This window comes from Protomyctophum parallelum, assembly GCF_964188405.1.
Source record: "Protomyctophum parallelum genome assembly, chromosome: 20".
NCBI classification, from domain to species: Eukaryota; Metazoa; Chordata; class Actinopteri; order Myctophiformes; family Myctophidae; genus Protomyctophum; species Protomyctophum parallelum.
Genome location: NC_139718.1, coordinates 16267182 through 16293108, shown reverse-complemented (window position 1 = coordinate 16293108; position 25927 = coordinate 16267182). Strand labels below are relative to the sequence as shown.

Sequence of the window (25927 nt, the reverse complement as noted above, 5' to 3'; positions counted from 1 at the left end):
ACATCTTTTTAAATACCTTTTTTTTTGTTCTAAGAAAATAAGAGATTTTTACTCGAGTCATGACCTATAAAAATTGTTCCGTGGCCTACAAATGGGTCTCGACCCACTTTTTGGGAAAGTGTTCTATTGTATATACACATACACAGACAAGACGGGTGGAGCCGACTTACCTCTAGGACAGACTTCCTGTCTGCGTGGACAGACATGACCCGTTCAGCCCAGTCCATCATGTCGTCTCCTCGAGGGACTTTGACCCGTTCATGTTTTAACCGGCCCACTCTGAACTCTGCCGGGTCGTCTCTCCTCACGGCACTAGAGGGCCGCGACCTTTCCATGGTTGCCTCGCGACGGTTCTGAAGCCAGACTATCGCCCTGGAAGATACATAGACATCATTTAACCCAGCGGTTCCCAAACCTTTTAGCCCGAAATCTAGTGAAAATAGCACATCTACAAGCTCCTAGCGAGTCTCATTGCGATCGGCTATTTTCACTACTTCTAATACTAATGTGTTTTCTCGTTTATGGAATTTCTTGGATTTTTCTTTTATTTCTTCATGAAATTACATACATATTCCATCATATTTTCGGAGAGAAATGAGGGTGGTAAATTATGTCACTGTTAAAACTGCTAAATACAAAAGGTGTGTGTGTGTGTGTAGTACCTGGATGCTCCAAATGCTGTGCACGTGAAATACAGTTGCCTGGTCTCAAATGGGATCAGGAAAGGACATTTAGCAGTCAGCTGTTCACACCAGTCAGGTAACGCTCCACTGGCCAGAGCCAGAGGTTCCTATAAACAAATGATTATGATTATTATCATCATCGTCGTCATCAACTATATAGAGCTCCACTGATCATAGCCGGGGATTCCTATGAACACATTATTCATAATATTGTTGTTGACATCTATGGAAAGCTCCACTGGGCAGAGCCTGAGGTTTAAATACTGTGTACATATAATATCGTTTAGTACTAACCTCTATCTGTTGCAGGATTTTGGTTGTCACCTTCTTGCTGGTAAATTCCTCTGGAGATGCATTGAACTCATGCTCATCTCCATCTAGAAACACAGTGAACAGCATTTAAAATCTCTCTCAGTCCGTCTCTTTCTCTTGGATACAATTTAACCACTTTCAATCTGGCATTCGTACTTTGGGCGTGAAATTATAGGCACACATTTGTCTGTCGTTTTTTCTATCTAGGTTCACAATAAAGAACAAAGTTAGCCACAGTGGGCTACCTGACACGACAATACCGGTACATTTAAAACAGTTGAATGTCATACCTTCCTGCAGTGTGCGTGTGCTCGGGGCGGCGTCGGTTCCAATGATGAAAAGTATCCGTAGCAACTGAAGGACGTCCTCCAGTCCGCACGCGCTCTGTCCACTTCCTGCTTTGGCTTGAGCCGCCTCCCTGGCTACGCCCACCAGGATCTCACTGCTGTGAGTGACTGAAACCGAGCCAGGGCTCAATCCGCCCGACCGTCCGCCACCTCCCACACCATGTTCACAAAAGTCCTGGAGGTCAAAGTTCAAAGATTTTGTTTTTAAAGGGCCTCGCAAACGGGGAGCGATAAAACGAGCCTATAGTTCATTTTTAATGAGACCTGCGTTTTTGCAAGCGTATTTACGCGAACGCGGTCCCGTGAATTTGTTGCGCGCGTGCTCGTTTCGTGCACAAGTCCGCGACTCACCAGACCTGGATTCGATTTAGCTTTTTGTTACGCTTGCGTTGTCACGCCCCTCTTGAGCAGACCGCTGATCCAGGCAACGTGTGCGTTCCTCGCTCCCCGTTTGCAAGGCCCTTAATACTTCCTATGCATCATTTTATCTGGTTCATAATTTTTCATCACAATCATTTCATCTGTGCACCTTCGCTTATGTTTAGCGTAATATATTGTATTTTAACATGACATTTTTTAAATAAATCATGCTTGTATGACACTGCGATTTTCATTTCTTCTCTTGGTTAGAAATGTCTGTTGCCTTATGTCCTGTCTCTGTGTTTCCCTACGAAAAGAGTGACATCATTCTACGGAATGATCAATAGCATAGACAAAAAAATAGATGCCTCATTGGCCGCTGCAGTTTGTTGGAGCGATGTGTGTTGAAGGAGGGGCGGAAGAATTTACACTGGGGAGGAAGTACGCCGGAAGTGTGGAAGGCACGTTACGTCACGCTGCCACTCAAGTTATTACTGGCCAATCACAGCGCATCTTTTCCGGGACTTATCAGACCCGAAGATGCGCTCTTGTGACGCACGCTCATGCTTCCGCGGTGCTTCGCAAGAAATCTCTGGAAAGTTTTGTCCCTTGAGCAGACACGCTCCTGAGCCGGAAAGGGCGTCTACGTTTATATGTTTATGATCAATAGCCGAGCTCTGCCGAAGAAAGAGCAGCGATCAGAGCACTCAAAAAAGGTTTTTTTTTTTAAGTGTAAAGGGCGGATATAAAATCAAGGTATTTTATTAAAGTTAAAAATGTCAGCTGAGCACTGGCATTTTGTTTTATTTACTTTCATTCTAATTGACCCAATTCTTTTCTTCAGGTTGAGGTTCATCAGCCCAATTCCTGCTCCATTTTGTAAAATGAAGAACTCATTCTTGCAGTCAAGCATTTCCGTTAACTCGGCATAAGAGATAATTACGTACCGTCTTTCCACTCTCCTTCTCTTTGTCGGAGTCCTTGAGCTCTCGGTACATGATCCTAGTGGCCAAAGGTCACAACACATTAACAAGGTACATTTTACCAGGGAGCAGATAGATTCTGCTCCTAAAACTACCAACAACCTTAGTAGTTAAATTCAATTGGTCTGACATATACTGAATATACTGAATATTATTAACAACAACTTTCATTGAACATTAACAGACTGAACATACAAAACATTACTTTACAAATACTTGCATCGATAATATAGTAGATATAGTATTATTACGTGTATGTGGGCTCCCAGATACGTCGTAGTTTTTCAGTTTTTACAGCTCCATTGCAGGAGAGCTGCAGGAGTCTTTGAACGTAATAGAAGATGGTCGACTTGTAGTTGGACAGCGGGAGTTCAACCTCTCTGACAGTACCCAGACCTGAAACCTACACACACAATATCCAGAGTGAGTACACAGTGTTCAGACAGCAGTACATTATACACAGTACACTACACAGTATTACTAGACACAGGAATGTCAGATAGAGTACAGTAATAGTGGCCTAATTTCTTGTTCAACTACTTAATTTAATAAAGCATACTTGAGCACTCAGTGTAGCTCATTTTGCATGCAAACTATATAGGTTTCAGTGTGTGTCGGTGGAGTAGCCTTTCTTTGATAGTGAAAGTGCAGACAGAGGGAGAAGGGAATCAAATGCAAATGGTCTGACAGGCCTTGAATCAAACCAGATGTTGATATTCTATTGATTACCTTGAGGATAAGAGCCAGGTGAGGGGACGGAGCACACTCCACCTCCTCCTGTACCTCAGAGCGAGGAGAACCTGTGATGAGAAGCATGGGTTAGTTTTTGTAGTTTATTCAGGTGTATGTGTGTAGTAATGAGTGTAGAAACATGTAAACACTGGGGCAGTGCTGCTCAACCTCACAGCTGCCTATTATACCATCTGGCACAAAGGCCTCCTACTGAAAGATAGAAAGCACTCCCTGCCTGAGCAACAGCAAACAACAAAAAACCCTCTGTACGTATAATGTGCATTGCTCTATTCATATTAGTACCTGGTGCAGGAATTTCCAGGTCTGTGGTTTGCTGGACGTTGGTTCTACCGGGTCTCGGGTCGAAAGCAGGAACCAGAGCAGAAAACTGTCTCTTTAAAACAAAATCATCATCCCATGTTCTCCTCCTTCCTCCTTTAGACTCGTACTCCTCCTCCTCCTAAACAATGAACACAAACAATAACACATCAATACACAAGTACTGCATTATATAGAAAATAATGATTAACCTACAACAAAACAATAATAACTAAAGCTGAAGTACCGGTAAATAAAATAATTCATATCACCAAGACATTTCTTACAGCTGGACATCATGGAACAACAGCCATCTTTTTCTTTTTTTTTTAACAAAAAATAACAAAACCTACAATCTTCCTTCCTCTCCTCCATCACTATGTCTGATCATAAAAACATTTGTGTTGTGAATTTTCTCCATGCTGTCAAAATGGCAGCCTCTGGTGGACATTTCCCATTATCTGCACCCATATTGAGATATGTTTGCCATCACACCACTTAACCTATTAGCCATCATCGTCTGTGTGTGCCCTATATAACCAGCAACTCTCCCCACAGCCCTCACTCAGGTGCCATTTACACGAGGATGATGTTCATATAAAACGTCAAAATAAAGTATCGTTTGCTGCTGTCATTTAGACGAGAACCGTGTTCTCAGGAGGTGAAAACGCAACGAAGTGAAACCGCCTCCCAGAGTGGAAATCTTTGAGAACACCGTTTCCTATGGTCTCCATATAAACAGGCAAAACGGTGAATCCGCAAAACTTATGACATCATGGCTCACGTTGGCTCACAGCGCATATGTTTATTACATTGATGCAGAGCAATATCATTATGATATAATGGAGTTCCTGAACAAGCCTCCCTCCTCGCCTACAAAGTGATGCTCATCAGCGATGTTGAATGTAAAACCATGATGTAAATAAAAAGCCTTGTGATAGACGGCAGCCGCGGCAGCAGCGTTTATTTAATAAATATATATCATCCCGTGGCGCCGCGCGCCCAGAGCAGTGTTGCGCTGCTTGCGTCTTCTTCTTGTACGTGGGTGACCTGTCTATTTGGCAGCCCGTTATCGCCACCTAGCGACAGTATAGCATAATAGCACATTATATCATAACGTGTGCGTTCTCGCGTAAAGGGTAAGAAAAAATGAGAACGCAACAGGACTTTGACGTGTTATATGGAGATGGTCGCCGTCTAAAAGAGGCCTCAGTTTCCAGCCTCCACTCAGGCCACTTGCAGCTCACCGAGTCTACTTACTCTACAACTCCAACCCAGGCAGCCATGCGTACTTGAACTACGCAATACTTGATTGTACTGTGCTTTGCTTGAATATGTTGATTACTTTGCCATAATGTGTGGAGTACTTTGCCATGAATACAAATCTTTCATATGTTCTAGTGTCTCAGTGCTATTTGTACCCGTTTATTCTGTTACAGTATTTACTTCTTTGACTTGCTTTTCAATGTAGCTTGTATAGCCCATCATTGTCTGAATGTCAGATGTTAATGTTCAAATTCTGTGCTTTATTTGTAGAAACCATTGCTCATGGATTAATGGAGAATAAACAGATATATAATAAGTTCAAAGTATTTTGGTGTCACAGAAACCTCTTAATCAGAGAACCTTGGCTGGTCAGCTCAGATCCAACAAACACAACCAGATAATATTTAACAATTTGTATAGACGGTAAGTAAGACACAAAATGAGTAGACTGGTACATTAAGCAGCAACATCGTCACTGTCGGGCAGAAGCCTTTTATCTCCACATTTAAACAATGTTTTTTTTGTGTAAATTAGTGCCTTGCCGTTGTATGGGGTTTGGAGGATAACTGGTTTGGGAATCGCTTACATGTGAAAGAAACCAAGGAAGATACAGTACATTTAAAGATGGAGAGGTCACACTTCTTCCTCCACACTGAGGTTTGATTTTTACATGCGACTTCTTTTCCACTGTGTCCCATGGGCACTCGGATGCCTGCGGAACTTCAGTGTGACATGGTCTGATAAGAGTACAAATAAAGTTCACAATGCTACGGTATTGTTCTTACCAGTACTTCCTCATATTCCTGCTCCTCTTGGTTGTCATCTTCGTTCTCGTCATCTTCATCATCTGGCTCTGGAAGGTCTTCTTCATCGTCCAGCTCAGCCAATAGGGTGTTAGCACGACAGCTGTCCAAGAAGTCTGCAGGAAGTTCACAAGACAGCCAGTCAGAGGGGGAGACAGTGTGCTCGTGTGCGCATATTCGTGTTGTCTGTGTATGTGTGTGTTTACTGACCATACAAACTGAACTCGGCCTCCTGTCCAGTGTCGCTCTCGCTGGAAGTTGACGTCAGGCTAGTTGTCAGGGTGTTACTTAGCAACTGGCCCACTGACAACCCTGTGGTTGCTGTGGCGACGTTGTTGCTGCTGGTTACTATGGACGTTGACATGGTAACGGTGGAGGTTGTTCCAGTGGTCGTCAGGTTTGGAAAACTCTGAGCTCCCATCAGAGGTGACGCTGTTTACAGATAAAGTTACAGTGTCAAATACAGTGAGTTACAGTACTAATGTACTACTACCGTGCAAATAATTGCGATTGACTGTTTAATTCCATTTGTCATTGAGCATTGGAACATTATGAATAGAAAATACATTTCCGTTTGGTTTTTAGGCTTCGTAAACAAACGTTGCACAGGGCAGATATGACAAATGACTTAAATAATTTAGTAACTTTATACTTCAAAAACAAAACATGAAAACTCAATAGCTGTTCTACAAGCTCATAATGTGTCACACTTGGAAAATGTTTGGAACACTTTTCAACATGGAAAAGATTGACGTTTATTATTGTAACATGGAAAAGATCGATGTTTATACATCTTTTGTGCTATACACGTCTTTTCTAATCAAACCGCGTATAGGCGTCTTTAGCTTCTTTTAATATCAATCGGGATTGCTGAAATCCAAAAAGAATTGGCCATGGCTTCTTCAGCGATCCTAGACATGTTTCGCACATGTGCACTGCCGTTCACTTCCTTGTTTACGGCCCGACTAAACTGTCTCTTTACTCTACGGCGCCCTCCATGGTTTTGATCTTCATTTCAGACTTAACCTAGAATCTTGGAATATAAACGCTTCTAGAGAGATTTTAGATGAGACAGCGCGAGGTAGTTTGGGGTTAATGCAAGGCGGGGCTTTTCAGAGTAAAATCTGCCTCATCTGCTTGGCATATATAGCTTCATTATTTTGAAAATATCAGGAGCATTCAGGATGTTAATTATTGTGATTAAAATAATTCACGGTAATTTAATTATTATGTAATAATTGTGAGGCCTACTACTAATAGGTCAGTGGAGTACAAGTACACCACCCTCACGCCACAGAAAAGGGGGATAGGCTTCTGCCAAGGCAGCCATGATGTACCCCTTGGACATGACACTAGTATGTCGCAGGGACCTACACCCAATCCAACCACTGATGCCGACTCGAGTACTAAGCAGGGAGGAACTGGGTTCCACTTTATAATCTTTGGCATGACTCTGCCTGGGATCAAACACCGACCTCCCAGTCTCAGGGCAGACACTCTAACCCAACGCTGAGCTGGCACTACCCATGTAGTAGTAAAACATAATGATGGGATCAAGGCTCTGTATCAGCAGATACTACATTTTGTATTGCTTCATCCCCAATAGTAATAGTGTAAAACCGTTATATGCCGTAACACATTGTAACAGAACATACTATAACAGTACTAGAGTGTAATGATAACTTACTAACAGTTTATCCCATTAAAACCGGGAAAGCATCTGTCATTGTAGATTTAGCAAAAATAGCAGATCTACAAGCTCACAGCGTGCCACTTCTTGCAACGCAGCAATGTGCATCTGCAATTTCTGAACATTTTAGAAAAACGTTTAAAGTGTTTGAAAAACCAATTACAATTACAATTGAGAACCACTGATTTAGAAGGCATTGGTAGAAATTGGCCTCGGGTCTTAACGGGTTAAATCAGAACTTACTAGCAGTACTCATGACATTGCGGCCCAGCGTGTTGGTGTTGTTGTCACTGCTACTCCTGCTGAGGTTCATGTTGTTGGTGGCGTTGGTTCGGGACATGTTCGGTGCTCTGCGTACGAAGGTGTCCATGAGGCTGGTGTCTCTGGAGGACAGGTTGGGGACGGAGGCGCTGGAAGACATGGGGGCTCCAGCGGCCAGCAGCGAGCTCACGGACAGTCGGACGGCTCCGGCGGAGCAGAGAGGACGCTGGTTAGGCGCGTCTTTACCGGAGGACTCCGAGACGGAGCTGACGTCGGGGGAGCTCACGCTCACCGGCCCCACGGAGATGGCCATGGTCGGGTCTGAAGAGTCCTTGTCGTCGTTGTTGCCAGGTATGACGACGGTGCCGTCTGCCGTCATGGCAATAGAGGCAGACCCGCCCTCCACCGACGACAGCACTACGATGGGCTCCCGCTGCTGTCCGTCAGGGCCGAGCACGCCCACTCCGCCCACTACAGAGCCCTGGTCCAATAGGAGACCTTGTCTCAGACCTCCTCCTGCAGATGAAAGGCTGAGATCTGAAGAGGAGGCCAAGCTGCACACGGAGCTACTGCTGCCCTTCCTGCCTTTATCTGGACAGTTGTTCTTCACCAGAGAGCTCCAGCCCTGCTGCAGCTGAGAGGCGGAACCCAGGACCGAGGAGGAGGGGCCCAAGGCAGACAGGGAGGGGCCCAAGGTGGCGGAGACAGGTTTGGCTTCAGGGTCGTAACCTGGAGCCAGTTTGAGGTCAAACTTGCCTTCTGCTCCCATCCTGTACGAGTTTGATCCTCCAGAGTCCCACGTCACATCTAACCAACCTACGGACAGGAAATAAAATATCGTTTTATTTCAAATAGATGAGTGAATAGAAACAGGAAGGACAGAGAGAGAGGAGAGACACGTAGAGTTAAGACTTGGTTAATGTCCGTACCATTGTGAGCCTCTCCAGTGACTGTTCCCTCTCCTGGTGGGGTTCCATCCTGGTCTCTCCACTTCCAGTCGATTCCTCGGATGACCCTGGCTCCAGGGACCATGAACCTCAGAACCTGAGACCGAAACAAGCGCCGCTGCCGCCGCAGGTTAGCCTCAGCCTCTTTCACAGCTTTACCTGGGGATGGAGGGGACATTGCTGATTGTTAGAACCGTGGGTTTGATAACTACCTAGTGATGATGAAGTCTAAATATCGTTCTGTGGTCTTTTTAGTAGTGATTCAACATACTATCATTGCATGGAGAAATAATTAAAAGAGCCTTTATTCAAGGTGGAAAATCGACTTTGTTCCACGTTACATTCTCATTATTTGCAGAGGTACTCATGACAACAGTTTGAAATGAATGCCAGTATGTTTGTTTACCTAGCTGGTCTTCACAGACTCCAGTGACATTGCCGTAGATTTCCAGTCCAGACAGAGAAAGGTAGTGAGTCTGTCCACTGGCGTTCTTTCCCATCTGTCTCAGTCTGATGTGCCTCCAACCCTGCCTCTCCTCACGACTCACCTCCAATGGCCACGTAGCGGTAGACCTACATACACATACATATATATAAACAAACATATACACACACGTTAATGAAACATATGTCTATAAAGTGTGTGTACACACCCTGGTGATTTCAGACATTTCAGTCATTGATCTGCGTGTATGTGTTTATGTACCCTGGTTCATTCAGACTGCAGTCGTCTGTGTGCGTGAAGAGGGTCATCCAGCTCTGACCGTCTTTAGAAACCTGAAACACCCAGTTCCTCAACGCAGAGCGACCATAACCCCTGGACAGACAGACACATATAGTTAAAACTGTACCCAACAAATGCATAAACATGAATGAATGTGATCTACCCCACACTGTGGGCCAGTCGCAGATGTTTGTGATTAATCAATCAAGGTTCCCAGGTGAAAATCTATTAACCGCACGTCTGACCTGGTCTAGAGCCCACTTTCTGTAACTGGCAATAACATGAACACAACCACTCTAGACCCAGATATACTGTATGTAAGCATTACCTTGCATGTCGTAGCGTGTAGGCCGTTGGGATGACCCAGAGTCCCAGGTCCACAGCGAACCAGGCGTTTTTGTCATCATTGGTGTGACAGTTGAGGGCGGAGCTGTCTCTGCTCAGGATGTCCTCGAGTCGGCCGTAAGGCAGGTTACGACCCTCTGATGATGTCACCACCACCAGCCCATAGGCAGCAGGGTTCACCCACTCATAGGCAGTCCTACAAGAAAATCATCAAACAGGACACACAGATGAGTAACACTTTTCAGAACGGGCGACCATTTGGCGAAAATAGCTGATCTACAAGACGCATTGTGAGCTTGTAGACAATGGGGACAATGCATACTAATGGTCATAAATGCAATGTAAATACACCGGATTTAGCAAAAATGCAAATTTTCATCCGCAGTCCTCACATGAAAACATTACATGTTGCTTTTGCAGTAATGTGGAGTACAGTACTTAGTACTTACTTGGCATTGGTTCCAACCCAGTAGATGATTCCGTTTTCGTCAAAGTCATGTTGATGTCTGAAGGAGAAACTCTGGCCTTCCCTCAGCCGCCGAACAAACATGAAGGATGAACGCTCAAAATCATACCACTGTTTAGCGACCTGGGTGAGAAGAAAAGGAGATGTGTCATGTATAATGTGTATAAGAGAGGAGGAGGACAAGTATCAAGTTGATACTGTGTACGATATTTGTACAATGCGTATTGTTCCAGTTTATATAGTTCTGTATTATTACCATCTTTAATAAGTACTGTTCCAGCGACTGCACCGTGGCCAAAGGTTCCATCTTCAGCATTCTTCCTGTTCTGTCAATCAGAGCAGTCTCTCCTGGAGCTCTTTCCAAACGGAACCTCAACCTCCGAGTCAAAATCTAACACACACACACACACACACACAGAGTCAACATTGATTGATTTATTTATTTTACCTTTACAAGTACATTTTTACTGGGACAAAAGCACATTAACAATCAGTGTTCATCAGTGTATGAATAAACATTCCTGAGCTATGCAAAGAGCCAATGCAAAAGTATTGTATGCCTCTGCCCACAGGGTCCACCAGAGGGCGCTGACAGGCAGCCACACAGCTGAACTGCTCTGGTATACATTTGCACACTTAACATACATAAAAAATACATACATAAAGTAGTTGCTGCTTCATGGGTTGAAAAATCGTGGGATAAAAAAAGAAAAACATATACCTGTAGTGTAGATTGTAAGAACAGAAAAACAGACATACCTGTAGGTTGTATGTAGCTCCAGGTGTGTCATACAGGTGTAACGGAAGACGTTCTATTGACTCCAGAACTGCAATCAACTTCCTCACCAAGGCAACAGCTGGACGGCTACAACACACACACACACACACACACACACACACACACACACACACACACACAGTGTGAACGCTATCTAGACTCAGTTGCAACGCTTTTTCTATTTCCTTTGACAAAACACTCGTATTCATAAATATATTATAATAATGTATTATTTTAATGATGGATCTGTACCTTTCGTTGTCTTCGTTTTCACTGAAGGCAGTTTTAAAGACGTTGATTCTCTCCATTAGAGGTTTACAGTCGTGTTTCACATCCAGCTCTGAGCTCTGCACAAAAACAAACATGCAATCATACACATTCAATACCAGTTGGTAAGAGGGCAGAAATGACAAATGACCTAAATAGACAAAGAAATCACTGAACATTTTATACTTAACCCATTCTGACCTGAGATCAGATTCATACAAGGTTTCCGCCGGACACACGCTGGTCTGACGAACCCATTCTGACCTGAGATCAGATTCTAAAAATGTCAGTCGTTCTTCGATTTTTTTCAAAAATAGCAGACCTACAAGCTCGTATCGCGCCACTCGGTGGCGCGATATGAGCTTGTAGATCTGCTATTTTTCAATAGCTAAAGCATAACATGATGCTGACACCAAAATGGGTGCCCGGTCAGAATGGGTTAAAAAACATGAATTGTGGAAATAGCCGATCTACAAGCTCACAATGCATTGCACTGGCATTTCCACTACTTTTAGAAAAGGTTTGATTTTTCAAAATGGCAAAAATAGTGAATATCTCAAATAATTGTGAGTAGGTGATTATGTAATAACTGTGATGGTCTACAGACTGTGTTGTGTTCAGGACAGTAAGGCAGGTTCTTACACTGTTGAGGACAGTAAACAGAGCTTGGACCAGACCACTGCTGCACATCTCGTAAGGAGAAATGGTGTTCTCATCTTTTAGAACCACGATCAGATTCTCCAGAGCAGTCTTCATCAAATCTCTCCAGGTGTTTTCTCCTTCCTGACACTACAAGAAAACATTATATTATATTATGTTCTTTATCGTAGCACTTTGAGATTTGTTCCCATGTAAAGTGCATTATAAGTAAAATGTAATATTATCAATTTAAAACGGGTGTATGTGTGTTACCTGTCTGTGTGTGTGGAGTTCCCATGCAGACTCTAGTTGTGTAGAGATGTTTCGCAGAGTGACCACCACTCCTCTGGGCATGTTCTCCACAGCTTTGAAATGTTCTTCATAAAGCTCTCTAGCAGTTTGCTTCACTTTCTGCTTCGTCTTTTCCAACTTTGACTTTAGTTTTCTCCCTCGTTTGCCAGTCCAGCCAGTCACAAACTCTGAACCTGGAAAATCACATTTCAAATGCTGTCAGTATAAGATACTGAGAAAATTGACACTCTTTCACCAACTATATAACTGGACTAGTGCCCTTTGGGCATCAGCCTACTCAGGGACCACGCAAGCCGGGAATGATGCAGCATTGACAGTTCCAATTATATTCTAATATAAGTTATTTTCTTACCCAGCGAGGTCTCAGCTGTGAAGGAGTGTTTGGTTCCTCGGTTTGACTCGAACACAAACCCTGGCAGGTCTTCTCTGAGGATGGTGGCTTGCTGTCCATCCGAGTTGTGAATAGCCAGCTCCCCGTCTTTTAGGCAGGTCAGAGACCAGTTCCCCACCACCAGTTTGTTCGGACCCACACTGGACAGAATGGGCTGGCTGCTGGAAACTGCTTTAACCTGGGACCGGGCCCTCTGCAACTTCTCCAAGAACTCACTACGAGACTCTATGGAAGTAAAGTTAGAACCATAATGATGTTACAATATTGACTACATGTAAAGTAAGCATGTATTGATTGTGCGAGAGCGCGAGTGTGTGTGTGTTTATGTGTGAGTGAGTGAGAAAAGAGTCTGTGAAAGTGCATGCGTACCAGAGCTGTCAGAACCTCCCTCAGGACTGCCACTAGAGTACATAGTTGCCAGCTTCCCATCCAGAATGAAGCGGAACCAGCCGTTGGATCCGTTGGAGAGTTCCAGTGCTGCTGCGTCAGACCAGATATAAAGACAATCTCTACCTCTGATCACAGACCACTCCCTCCAATGATACGGTTTACCTTGCAACAACTCCTTGGAGTCCTCCTGCTGTTCATCCTCCTGGGAAAGAGGAGGAGAGGATGAAGTCTTATGCTTAATTTACGACCAATTTAAATAAATGTTTCCACTGCTAGGTGTATATAAAGGGAAACAGTGTTCTCAAGAGTTAACCGTATACACACACCTTGTCTGTCTTGTTGTCTTCGTGGGTGTCTTCGTCTTCACTGGGACCAGCCAGAGTAGAAACCTTGTTAATGACTCCCAGTCTGGCCAACTGATCTAAAAACAGCTCTCCCCCCTTATCTACAAGATCTCTAATGATCTGTAAAGCTAACAGATGACCATCATCATCATCCTGAGAGAGAGAGAGAGAGAGAGAGAGAGAGAGAGAATGAAAATGCAAGTTATTCATGGTTAACCCCCTGATTGCCAAGTCTACGTCAAGCCCATAGACTGCCATGTTAATTGACGTAGTAAATCAACAAATCCCTCCAAGCCAATGACGTTATCTGCGTAGTAGACGTACTACCAAAAACCGTCCGAAACCCGCGCGATCGTGCACTATCGTGCACGCGCGCCGTCTCTATGTGATCCGCGGCAAAAAATGTGATATTTTGGGATGTTCCTGGCCGTTTTTAAGCTTAATCTGACTAAGTTATGACAAAGCTAATGTTAGTTTAGCAATCCGGACGACCAAGCTATAAGCTAGGGGTCAAATTAGCTTCCTTTGTTTACCTCGTTTGACAGGAAGTGATTTAGCCAGATTTAACACTGTCAAAATCTGAATAATGGAACGTTACTGCCATCAAGTGGAACTTCTGGGTATTACTTTGAAATCGAAAGTAAAAGTTGATGTATTGTATTTAGATCGCTGATCCCTCTTATTGCATTAAAATGACGAATTAAGAAATGGGGCATTGGCCAGCATTGGCCAGATTTGGCGACTTTTTGAATGGCAATCGAAAAATGTGAGATATGACCACAATGTCACGAAATGTCTCAATTTATAGCTCCAAGTCACTACTTTACAATGAAAAAATAATTATGATTATAGCTTGTTCCATCGTTTACTTATAAGCTTTTTAGTAGACCTTGGTTTCAGTGATAAGTCAAACCAAGGTGTACTAAAGTGCTTATAAGTAAACGAAGGAACATGCTAGGAACATATTATTTTTTTCTGTGTAAACTAGAGATGTGCAGCTTTAAAATTAGATATTTCGTGACATTGTGGTCATATCGCACATTATTCTATTGTCATTCAAAAAGTCAGCCAAAGCTGGCCTAAGGCACAATAAGATGTTATTAAGGTTGGCAACTTGGCCATTAGAGGGTTAACAGGCTGAAAATGTATATCTTGACTTTCATGAATGTCTGTGTGTGTCTGTGTGTGTGTCTGTGTCTGTGTCTGTGTGTCTGTGTGTGTGTGTGTGTGTGTGTGTACCTCTTGGTCCAGCACGGTAGCAGTAATCTGTACCAGAGTTGTGGGCAGGTTGTGCGTGTGAGTCGTTTCTCCGTCACAAACCTCCTTCAGCAGAACCTCAGCGCTGTAGTGAATCATCTTCCTGATCAAAGCAAGGCTGGCCTTCCTACAGGGGCGGAGGTTAACAGCAAACGGTCAAAGCTAGGCTCTACTGGTAAAAGGTTTGTTCGCTTGTTTTAGTCATTTAGTCAGTGTCTCTGCACTGCGTAGTGTTAGTACCTTATTGAAGGCAACATTGTATGTTGAAATGTCAGAGAGAAAACAGGCAGAAGTCTTCTGAGGTAAACTGGAGCCATCTCTGGGTCTCCTTTAGGTTCACTTCCTTCCTCTTCTTCTTTCACTTCTTTCTTCCTCTTCTCGTCGCCTTTATTCACCGGACACATCCAGTCACCTAACAGACAATGAAAAACCCATGAACCTTTTTCAAACGCAAGACCTAAATTATATCTGGTTTTTAACAGCAGGGACCTAGTCAGATGCTACAGCCAGAACATATTTTATTCATTATTTCAATAATTGGAGTAATTCCCATGTTAAACGAATACTTTTGCGGTGTGTTACAACAAAAATGTTCTAAATAATGTTGAAATTGAGAAAATTGCACACATTTTTTACAACATGTATTAAATTATTGTTATTACCGGTATCAAATGTGAAGTATCAGTACAAATTTGAGTGCCTAACCTTAGAGCAGTGGGGTAAAATATACACATGATCGGAATAGCAGTTGCTGTCTTGTCATAATTATACAGATTTTAATTCAACAATTTATAGGAAACCATAGTGATATACCGTGGCTGTCAGGCAGAGACACCTCGTATGTCAATATTCTTTTAGTTTTCATAAATTAAAACCCTATTTTATAATCTAGTGAAAATAGCCCATCTACAAGCTACATTGTGAGATTCTTTATTTGCCATTTTTGACAGATTGTTCAACTTTTTGAATACGTTGTGTTCATCCATCTACATGCCCAAAATGTGGACGCCAGGTTGAAAGTGGTGAAGTTTGTATGTGGGTCTTATAAATTATATTTAAGCTATGTTTCTGTCAGTCGTTCTTCGATTTTTCAAAAATAGCAGACCTACAAGCTCGTAGCGCGCCACTCGGTGGCGCGCTATGAGCTTGTAGATCGGCTATTTTTCAATAGCAAAAGCATAACATAATGTTAACACCAAAAGGGGTTCCCGTCCAAAATAGGTTAAATACACAATATACCACACGCATATGCACATATTAGAGATACTACTTCACCGTGTCCTGTAGTAATAGTAATACTAACCAGGTGATTGGAGTATAGATACTACTTCACTGTGTCCTCTCTCTCTGGCTTTGTCCAGAGGAGTCTTTCCGTCCTCATCTCTCAGGTCAGGGTTCGCTCCATGACGAAGGAGAGTCTACAAATGGACAGAGACACGGAGTAAGGCTATGGTATGAAACATTTTACTAGCTACATGTGATAAGACTATATTGTTATGAGAGTGATGTAATACAGTACAATATCAGAATCATATGTTTTCACAAAAGGAAGATTTGGTGTGGCTATGGCATTGTAGTGAAAATAAACAAATAAGGTAACAAAACTTTACAGTTTTTGAACTGACTTGGCATATCAACAAAGATAAACTAGAAAGGTGCAATTCTGGGAAATTGCATGTGTGGTTGCACTGACACAAACCACAAGGAATCCACTGGGAACCGAAATACTGTACGCCTTACTATAATAATAATAATAATAAAACTTTATTTGTATAGCACCTTTCATGACATGAAATGCAGCTCAAAGTGCTTTACAGAACAATGGAGAATAAAAGAAAAGCAAGGCAACGACATTAAAAAACAAGCAGTAATGCAATACAGTGAGGACATGAATAACAAAAAAATAAAATATCAATTAAAAGCAATGTTGTAGAAGTGGGTCTTGAGCTGAGCTTTAAAAATGTCTACAGAGGCTGCCTGACGAAGGTACAGTGGGAGCTTGTTCCATGCAGACGGCCCGTAGAAGCAAAAAGCTGCTTCCCTGTATATTTTAGTTGCCATTTTCTTAGGCAAAGCGAGCAGGCCAGCAGTGGAAGATCTTAGGGGGCGGTTTGGGACATATTTAGGCAGGCAGTCATGTAGGTAGGAAGGTGTGAGACCATTGAGAGCTTTATAGACAAGTAAAATAATTTTAAAATCAATAAAACAATAAAATAAAAACAACCGGAAGCCAGTGCAGCGATGCCAAAACTGGAGTAATATGTTCTCTCATCTTAGTTCTAGTTAAAACTCTGGCTGCTGCATTTTGGACAACTATTGTTGGCGTCGGGACTACAAGCTGTGCGACCTCTCCTTTCTATTTTAAAGTTTGTCTCCCGTGATCAGCACCTCCCTACTCTTGGTGTGCGCTCCTACCTTTTTGTTTGCTTTGAAGCATGATAACAGTGACAACAGTGTGTGAAGCATGACCAAATCTTCACAAAAAGTAGGTTCACTTTGCCGGCAAAACATTCTCGGACCAAGAACAATAGTGTGTTGCCTATAGCAACCACACTAAATAGCATTTAGTTGAATAAATTAAAAGTTATTGTTAACAAGGAAGTGATCCCCCTGGGGCTCCCCTACAGTGTGGGGAGGGAGTTGACTGAAAACATGGCCTGGCCATTATCACATCAATAATGTATCCAACACCCAGGCTTTATTTGCTCTGGGTGAGGGGATACTAAGGGGAGGGGGAGAATCTTGCACAGCGAGAGAGTGTGAGTGAGTGCGTGTGTATTACCTTAGCGACCTGAGGGCGTCCAAAGCAGGCAGCATAGTGGAGAGAGGATGATCTCTGACCTCTGTTCACATCGGCTCCTCTCTCACAGAGAAACTCCACCTACAAATAGCAATGCGTCATACATATTAATCGTCACTATTAAGAAATGTAATTACAACTAGAGAATATACAAGAATGTCTATTGCTTTAATCAGAGTTTCACTACTTATCTCTACATCTGCAGTACATTAAGGAATTACCCGCTGTGCCGCGGGCGAAGCCGCGGCGCAGATCTTTTGAGCGTTTATCGGTACTAAACCAATTAGGGGGGGGGGGGGGGGGGACAGCCAGGGACACAGCCAGGGACAGATCCAGGGACACAGCCAAGGACAGACCCAGGGACACAGCCAAGGGCAGACCCAGGGACACAGCCAGGGATAGACCCAGGGACACAGCCAGGGACAGACCCAGGGACACAGCCAGGGACAGACCCAGGGACACAGCCAGGGACAGACCCAGGGACACAGCCAGGGACACAGGGACAGACCCAATGACACAGGGACACAGCCAGGAACAGACCCAGTGACACCGCGACACAGCCAGGGACAGACCCAATGACACAGGGACACAGCCAGGGACAGACTCAATGACACAGGGACACAGCCAGGGACAGACCCAATGACACAGTCAGGGACACAGCCAGGGACAGACTCAATGACACAGGGACACAGCCAGGGACAGACCCAATGACACAGTCAGGGACACAGCCAGGGACAGACCCAATGACACAGGGACAGACCCAGTGACACCATCAGGGACACAGCCAGGGACAGACCCAGGGACACAGCCACACACACATACTGTAGCCGTCTATAGTGTGGTTGAGTGGTTGCACCACTCAAAAATGACAGATGATTATTTACTAAATCAGTACAAATCTATAGTCAGTATTGAGCAAGATGTTAACATTAATTTCCTGATAGTCATAGAACAATACATTTACTCCAACAGTTTGAGGAGCACTAGAACCCACGGTGAGGCCTTTAGGAGGGCCATGCAAGCCTCAAGCGGAGCCTGTGGCACCACCAATGGCAAGGTGGAGCCTGCGGAACCGTTGCGGCTTGAGAATCCACCATTCCTGAATAAAGTGCCTGGTGCTGGGAGTCTGGTGCAACGCACAGTGCCTGACCTGGTGAGAGCAGGAGTTGACCTGGTGAGACGTAGGAGGGGCCCAGACAGGTGTCAACCCACAGAGCCTAGTCCTTCCATGTGCCAGAATGGTACCTCCCAGTCCCGGCAGAGTAGTTCAGGAGGAACGGATTGTGTGGCCCTGGTTTTTCCCTAATGGGACTTATCGAGGGTAGCTACTGGGACGTAAGTCGGGACTTGATCACTCCTGGCTGGGTCACCTGAGTGAGGGGTATGATGTTGCGAGACCCGAAACCCCGATGACCTTGGGATACATCACTGAGGATACGTCCCAGGTGCATCCATTTATGTATGTATTTTGTTATATTTAGTATATGTAAGCCCTGGGGGGGGGGGTGATGTAGGACTACAAGTTGTATGTATCAAGCGTTTTATCTATTTACTCACACACACACACACGTGAGCGTGCTTTATTTATTTACTTGCACGCATGCATGCACAGTCTGTGCATGCACTGTGCACTGCACAGTGCACACACACACACACAGCGCGAGAGAAAGTGACACCGGCGTGTCCACACCACAGACAGCGCAAGGTGCTAACGTTGCTAATGCTAACTAGTAGCAGCTACACTTCCAGCTAAACTATGGGATTAACTGGCGAGTCACAGACAGTGTGTCAAAAGTGGACCGTCTGTCCCAACTCCCGCCGAGTCCACCGATTGCTCCGGGCAGCGGGCTAGGGCTGCACCCAGTCCCCCACCCACAGACCCCCTCACCCCTCCCAAACATTTTTTTAACGGATTTGCATGAATCACATAGGTCCCATATTTGTGATAAAAACGGCGATTTTCGCCGAAAAGCTACACTTTTGCATGTCTGTTTGAAAAGTGTGTGTGTCTCTTTACCATTTCCTGTGTACCAAAGGCAGAAGCCCAGTTGAGAAGAGTTTGTCCTACATCATCCATGAAGTTGACCTCAAACGCTGTGAAACAGGGAGACACACAGAGAGAAACGGTTTTAAGTCATTAGCCCCCAGTACTCATGGCCTAAAAATCATGACTTTGAATGCTTGTATCGATGGTCTCATAGTAATAACATCAATATGATCTATGGTCTAAATGTTTTCTAGTATTTTATGGTCTAATATGTATGATAATTCGGAAGACATGGCACCTGACTATTAGCCTGGTAAACCATCCCGGTCACGTGAATTTATATCATCTGTATAATATATATATATGTATATGTTATGTATATATATGTCTGGCCCCAAGCACTGGGTTGGCGATTTGCAGTGGAAGACAGACCCCAATTGGCTCTTCCACTTTTTTTGGACCAGTTTGCAGAAGACACAAAATGTGCATTCATGCGACCGGGATCTGTCTATTAGCTGTCGCCAGAGTAAAATATTATTCCCTTCCACATTACCTCCAGTATCTATGGCGTCTATGAGCGCGTCCGTGTCTTTACTTCTAATACAGTCTATTAGCTGTCGGTGTGACCTCTCTCCCGTGCTGTCCAGTCGTCTCAGGCCAGGGATTCGACCCGTCGACCCGGCAGTAGATTTAGGCAGAGCCTTCCTGCCTTCAAACAGCAGCACTAGTAGCAGGTCCACTAGTCTCATGGTGTCTAACACACAACGTTCATCTCCTCCTAGTGCTGCCTCCATGGAGTCAGGCAGGGCTGAACGTAGAAGGTCCTACAGTACGCCAAGCACAAAACACACTCATATATACTGTATGCATTCAAACATACATTCACTTATACATATGTACACATATAATTACAATATACATAAACACAGACTTAACACCATTGCAGTGTATTTGATATACAGAAACCAGCACAGAAGGCACAAGGTCCTGCTTATGCAGCCAACAGACTACACTAAAACGCTTGTGTGTTATGGTTTCCCATTGTATAGTCATTCACTTTTCTTCTTCTTAAAAAGTTGCAGGACCTCTGTGTGTGTGTGTGTGTGTGTGTGTGTGTGTGTGTGTGTGTGTGAGAGAGACTTGTGTGATGTCTTACATGCGTAACCAGTGGAGACCCCCTGCAGAGCGTTGACAACAAACTAACGATGGTTGAAACTTGGTTGCTCAGTTTGTCAGTGGAGGGGGCGGGTCCTGTGGAGGTCCGGGCGGGTTTGCAGGAGGAGGAGGAGTGGCCTGTTGCCGTGGCACCGGCGGCAGCCATGCGAGACAGCAGCTCCTCTGTCAGACCATGTTTGGCTAAAGGGGCGGGGTCAACACCACGACGTGTGAAGCGGTCAGCCAATGAGGCGAAGCAACGCAGAGCTCCATCTGACACCTGGAAAGACATGATCGGTTGTTACTAGCAGACTGGTTTGCTCACTTAGTGACTTCTTATCTGACTGGTGCATTACTGGTAGCAGAACTGATGTGCAGACTCCTCGGCCTCAAGTCAATGGTCTCTGAAAGGATCAGTGCTGGGGAAGTACACCCGACGCTTCTCCCCATTTCAACTAGAGTTGTTCCGATACCAGTATCGGAAAAGCTGCCGATTCTGCCTAAAATGCTAGTAACCAAATGGACCCTTATACTCTCAAGAGTTACAGACCCCACTTTGAGAACCACTGTTTTTTATAAATTTATATTCATTTTTATTACACACTGGTATCAGATAGGTACTCTGTATCAGCCAATACGCAAATTATGGTGATCAGAATCGCGAAGGAAAAACTGTTATCGGTACATCTCTAAATTTGGACTGTACACACTGTCACCACCCCTCCAGCACTGCTCCTTTCAGAATACATCGTCGAAGCAAGGCGGTGCATCAGTTGAACTACGAGTAAGATCGTAAATATGATTCAGTGCATCTGCAGTCTGGCCTAGAGGGGTGTAAAACCAAGAGACACTGAACGTTCACAATACGGAACATACAAGAGTCCTATTAGATGTCAACTCTCATATTAGTCAGTCCATATACCTGGTGGTCTTCGTGTTTCAGCAGACTGGACAGTGACTCCACACACGTCTCCAGGGAAGAGTCGTGTGGCTCCATCTTGCTACAGAGACGGGACACAACAGCCATAGCAGAATGTAGTGTGTCCTTATGGACCAGATGTCCACTGTCTCTGATGAAACTCAGAACACAGTTCAGACCTCCAGCTTCAAACACCGCACCAGACTCCCTGGTACAGATCAACTCCAGAACCTGTCGATAGAAAATATATTAAATGCACATCTATATGAAACCACAGGACAGCTGAGAGGGACAGTGTAAGATAGGTCAGAGGGAAACGGTGTATGAGAAACAGACAAGACAGACAGCTGAGAGGGAAACAGTGTAGGAGAGAGAGTAAGACAGCTAAGTGTGATATTGTATGTGAAAGACACTACCATTCCGACTATGTGGCTACGTTGTGCGGTTAAGGTTAGGTTCTGGTTATTTTAATGCCCCTATAATAAATTTAAAAAAAAAGAAATATATATATATATATATATATATACACATACACACACACACACACACACACATTATAACAACAATATATTGTAGACTTTTCTCCAATGTCTGAGGTACGAGCCGGTTAGGTTCTGGTTCGAAAAACAGTAGGACAGCTGTACATATCATGGACTCTTATGTTGTAAATATAAATTGGAAATTATTATTTCTGTATTATGTGTGATGGCCAACACAATCACAGGAATAACAAGTGACCAATCAAGGCTTATCTCCCAACTACAGACTCAGGAATTAATCTTTAAGTAGTGATGGTGATAATTATGTCACTGACAGTCAGAAACCTTGAATATGCATGTTTGTTTGTTTTTTTCATAAGTGAATGCCCTTTTTTATGTTTCGTCGTACGACAGTATCACAAACAAGTAGCCACAAAAGGCTAATCTACAAACTTGCAATATGATGTCTGGTTCAAAGTGATTACATCTGTTTGTAGATTTTTACAAATGTTTAACCAATAAAAAGGTAAAGAGCTTGGGACTAAATAACCACATTGGATCAACATCTCATTGTCAAAACTGTCAAATCTGAGAACCCTTCAATTGTGCCGTCCTCAAACTGGAGGCTTCTATGTTGTATATGTACCTTAACACACTGTTCAGCCAGGTCTCTGCTGGTTCTGTTGTTGAGTTCTACAACCACCAGTCTGTTGCAGAGGGCTTTAATGGCTCCATCCACTCCCACAATCCTCCTGGTGCACTCAGCCGACACGTCCAAGTAGTAAGTGATGGCTCTGGCTGTGACCTCAAGAACATTGTCCGGAGCGCTCTCATCCAGGAAGATCTTACACAGTGCTGGTAAGAATGTCCTGGGAGGACACCTGAAAATCACACATGGGTTAAAGAAAAATATCATGATTGAAGTTGTTTGCATGATGCTACTTGCATGATTGCTACTCCTAAATGTGAGATTTGTGAAACGGTGTGAAAGGAGCCCCCACACTAGCACTGATTCTTAAACAATTAACAATATGTGAAATTATGATGTTTTCGTAATATTGTCCCTGCTGTTCTAGTACATACAAGGTCAACCAGGAGAATAAATCACAGATTGAAGCTTTAACCTTTGCATTTATATGAAATATCCAAAACTATGAAAAGATTTTATGGAAGATGCTTCAGAACATATTGCTAGTTTGACCACAACAAATGCTCTAATCTTAACACATTCCATCCGTAGGATGTCTGGAAACGTCATAGGGAATCCAATCGACGGATGCTATGGACGTGTGTACACGTCCTAGCGCATCCTCAATGATATCAGGCGAGAGAAGAATATTCAGAATTTTTTCCTTTTTTTATTTTTGAGTGACGGCCAAGCTACACCGGGCATGTGTGTGTTTTACGTAAGTGCACTGCGCGCACAAAGTATGCGTGCGAAATGCCCCGGCTACACCAGATCTGTGGCAGATTTGTGCGGGACCTTCCAGGAAGATAGATACGCACGCATGGGGGCATACGCACGTAAAAGAAATAGAACCAATCCTATTCTTAGAGCACGCGTATCCGTGCGTCTGGTGTAGCTGGCATCATTGACATATATTGGTCCTATCCAAACACACTGTACATGCGCAGTATACGCATGCGCACAAACTGGCGCAAAATCGGTGTAGCCCGGCCGTGAGCCTCTAAGGCCACCGTACGCTTGGCTCTTCCTTCATATTAGCATCCCGTTCACTTAGTTGTTAGAGTGGCAGAAAGAATGCCTCGTATCTGCTCATCTAGGGCGCTCTCCTTGGTTTTAATCTGATGGATATACTACGCACTTCATTTCTGCTCCTCATCCGCCTCTCGTTCAAAATATGACCACTTTTTGGATCATTTATCATATAAATGAGCCAAACGGAAAAACTGAAAATATTTTTCAGACCATAACTCAATATCTCATTCGTCAAACGTTGTAGGGGAAACCCCCAGGCCCCAATCTGGTATTTTTCAGAATTTTAGCAGCGTTTTCCGCTGTTTTTCCATACATTGACACTAATAACATGGCGTGCATAGCACACGGCATGCATAGCACACAGACCTTTTTGGGGTGTTTCCCTTAAGTTCGAAACCAGTTTATTAATTGCACACACGATCGGTCATTGATTCGCTGCATCCTCGCTTATTGTTGATGCTCCCGGCAGCACTGTCTGTAGTGTGTTGCAGAGCACCAACTTCATTTAGCCAAGCTTAGTGAGCCTCCTTACACTACTAACTCCATGATTCGACAACAGCAGAGGTTTGTCCACCGTGAACTGCATTGTTGAACTCCCGCATGGTAGCGGCTGGTCCAATTGAGCGATAATCACGGAAGCGTTGGTGGTGAAAGAAGGCTTTGGATCCTCGGACGCGGGGGAATTTTGGGGGACCAAATTAAACAACGCCCCAAAGTGTTTGCATTGGCACGTCTGTATGGCCGGGTAACTTTTGTGAGAGTACAAATCCTCTCAAATCTCTGATTGGCAAACATAGCAAGTGTTCCGCTGCCTAATTCAATGCAAGAGAACCGAACGTAAGCACGTTTATTGTCAATTACTGCTGCCTTCCATGACAACAAATAATTACATCCTACCTGTGGTGGTGTAATCCTACCCAATTGTTTTTCTGTTTCGATTGAAAACTTCAGTGGTCTTCCATTCCTGTGATTTCATCTTTTAGACACTGCCATAGACCATAGACCAAATCCCATAATAACTTAAGTGGAAATTGTATCCGTGCTAGTAGCTACTTAAAGTCAGAATGACATTGACAGCGGAGCACAACATAAGTTTGCACACTTGATGTTACATGCCGAGATAGCAGATATCGTTGCTGTCGGGATGAAACCACCTAACTCCATTTTTGAGGAATTAGATTTTTTTTGCATTAATCAGTGCCATTGAGGACCATTTTCAAAACGTTGTTTTGAAAACATTGAACCAATGGAAAGTAGTAAAAAATGGACAAAACCTTTTAACTCCATTGGACCCTCAAACTGTCTGCTAAAGCTAACTCCACCACCTCTCCCCTTCGCAAGTAATTGACAAAAGTCACAACACCAACTTTGGTCAGGTTAATTAAAAGGAACCCTGGCTAAGACAAATATGCCTTAAAACATTATACTTAACCTCTACAACTAAATAAAAACACATCAAATATTTTTTATTTCTTTCATAAATAAAGAATCTTTCACTCAATAGGGACTGCTCCTGTTGCAAGTTGATGATGTCATGGGTCATGGCCATATAGCCCTATGGAATGCATATGCTAATAAAAATCTACTTAATACTTCCTGAGGATAATATGAGAATCAAAGCAATATTTTAAATACTTTTTATTAGCACGTGCATTCCATATATTCCATAGGGCTGGACCACTCATGGACTTATGACATCATCAACTTGCGAGAGGAGCAGTCCCCATTTATGAAATAAATAAAATATCTAAGGTGTTTTATATACTCCGATCAAATGCTGATCGGAGCGATATGTGGCCATATGCGGCCACTACAGGCGGGATAAACGCGAGACTGGTGACACATGTAAACACAACCTAACAGGAGTACAACTCAAAATGATTATGGAGATATCAGATTTTTGTCCTGCTGCTTCAGGTTCATCGTTTCTGCTTGAGAGACCACATGCAGGCAGAAGGAGGGAACTCAATACTGCCGCAATCTGGCAGAGTCAGGTTAAAATTATTTCATTTCCGGAAAAAAATACATTTTGGAGTTAGGAGGTTTCTTCCCCACAGCAGAGATATACAAGCTCATAGCATGTCACATTCATGACATGTAAGCTTGTAGATCTGCTATTTATCTGCGGCACGACACCAACATAAAACTTAGGTGTCTGGTTACATTTTGCGGGGCACTTTACTGTGCGCAGCTGATCCCAGTGGGGGAATAACTAGCAATGCTGCGGTCGTCATGTCATTAACACCGCTACA

The 25927-nt window shown here is 43.7% G+C and overlaps 1 protein-coding gene across 3 annotated transcripts in view; it reads right to left on the bottom strand.

The window, feature by feature from the left end:
- Positions 1-25927, bottom strand: part of hectd1 (HECT domain containing 1) — a 36782-nt gene that overhangs the window by 5926 nt on the left and 4929 nt on the right. For 2 of the 3 annotated variants that reach the window (XM_083792227.1, XM_083792228.1), the window contains exons 4-36: positions 22602-22836; positions 21480-21707; positions 20559-20837; positions 19956-20226; positions 19433-19509; positions 17398-17496; positions 15919-16033; positions 14856-15027; positions 14598-14742; positions 13341-13511; positions 12994-13216; positions 12586-12849; positions 12195-12406; positions 11925-12071; positions 11268-11362; positions 10997-11102; positions 10494-10628; positions 10221-10360; positions 9755-9967; positions 9409-9519; positions 9109-9275; positions 8685-8861; positions 7738-8571; positions 6015-6236; positions 5787-5920; positions 3721-3877; positions 3415-3485; positions 2937-3088; positions 2650-2704; positions 1286-1517; positions 978-1060; positions 663-790; positions 171-372 (exon numbers count right to left, since the gene is read on the bottom strand). In XM_083792227.1, the coding sequence (XP_083648353.1) occupies positions 171-372; positions 663-790; positions 978-1060; positions 1286-1517; positions 2650-2704; positions 2937-3088; positions 3415-3485; positions 3721-3877; positions 5787-5920; positions 6015-6236; positions 7738-8571; positions 8685-8861; positions 9109-9275; positions 9409-9519; positions 9755-9967; positions 10221-10360; positions 10494-10628; positions 10997-11102; positions 11268-11362; positions 11925-12071; positions 12195-12406; positions 12586-12849; positions 12994-13216; positions 13341-13511; positions 14598-14742; positions 14856-15027; positions 15919-16033; positions 17398-17496; positions 19433-19509; positions 19956-20226; positions 20559-20837; positions 21480-21707; positions 22602-22836 (6052 nt within the window). The remainder of the gene's footprint in view (positions 1-170; positions 373-662; positions 791-977; positions 1061-1285; positions 1518-2649; positions 2705-2936; positions 3089-3414; positions 3486-3720; positions 3878-5786; positions 5921-6014; positions 6237-7737; positions 8572-8684; positions 8862-9108; positions 9276-9408; positions 9520-9754; positions 9968-10220; positions 10361-10493; positions 10629-10996; positions 11103-11267; positions 11363-11924; positions 12072-12194; positions 12407-12585; positions 12850-12993; positions 13217-13340; positions 13512-14597; positions 14743-14855; positions 15028-15918; positions 16034-17397; positions 17497-19432; positions 19510-19955; positions 20227-20558; positions 20838-21479; positions 21708-22601; positions 22837-25927) is intronic. The other variant, XM_083792229.1, reaches the window with a different exon arrangement.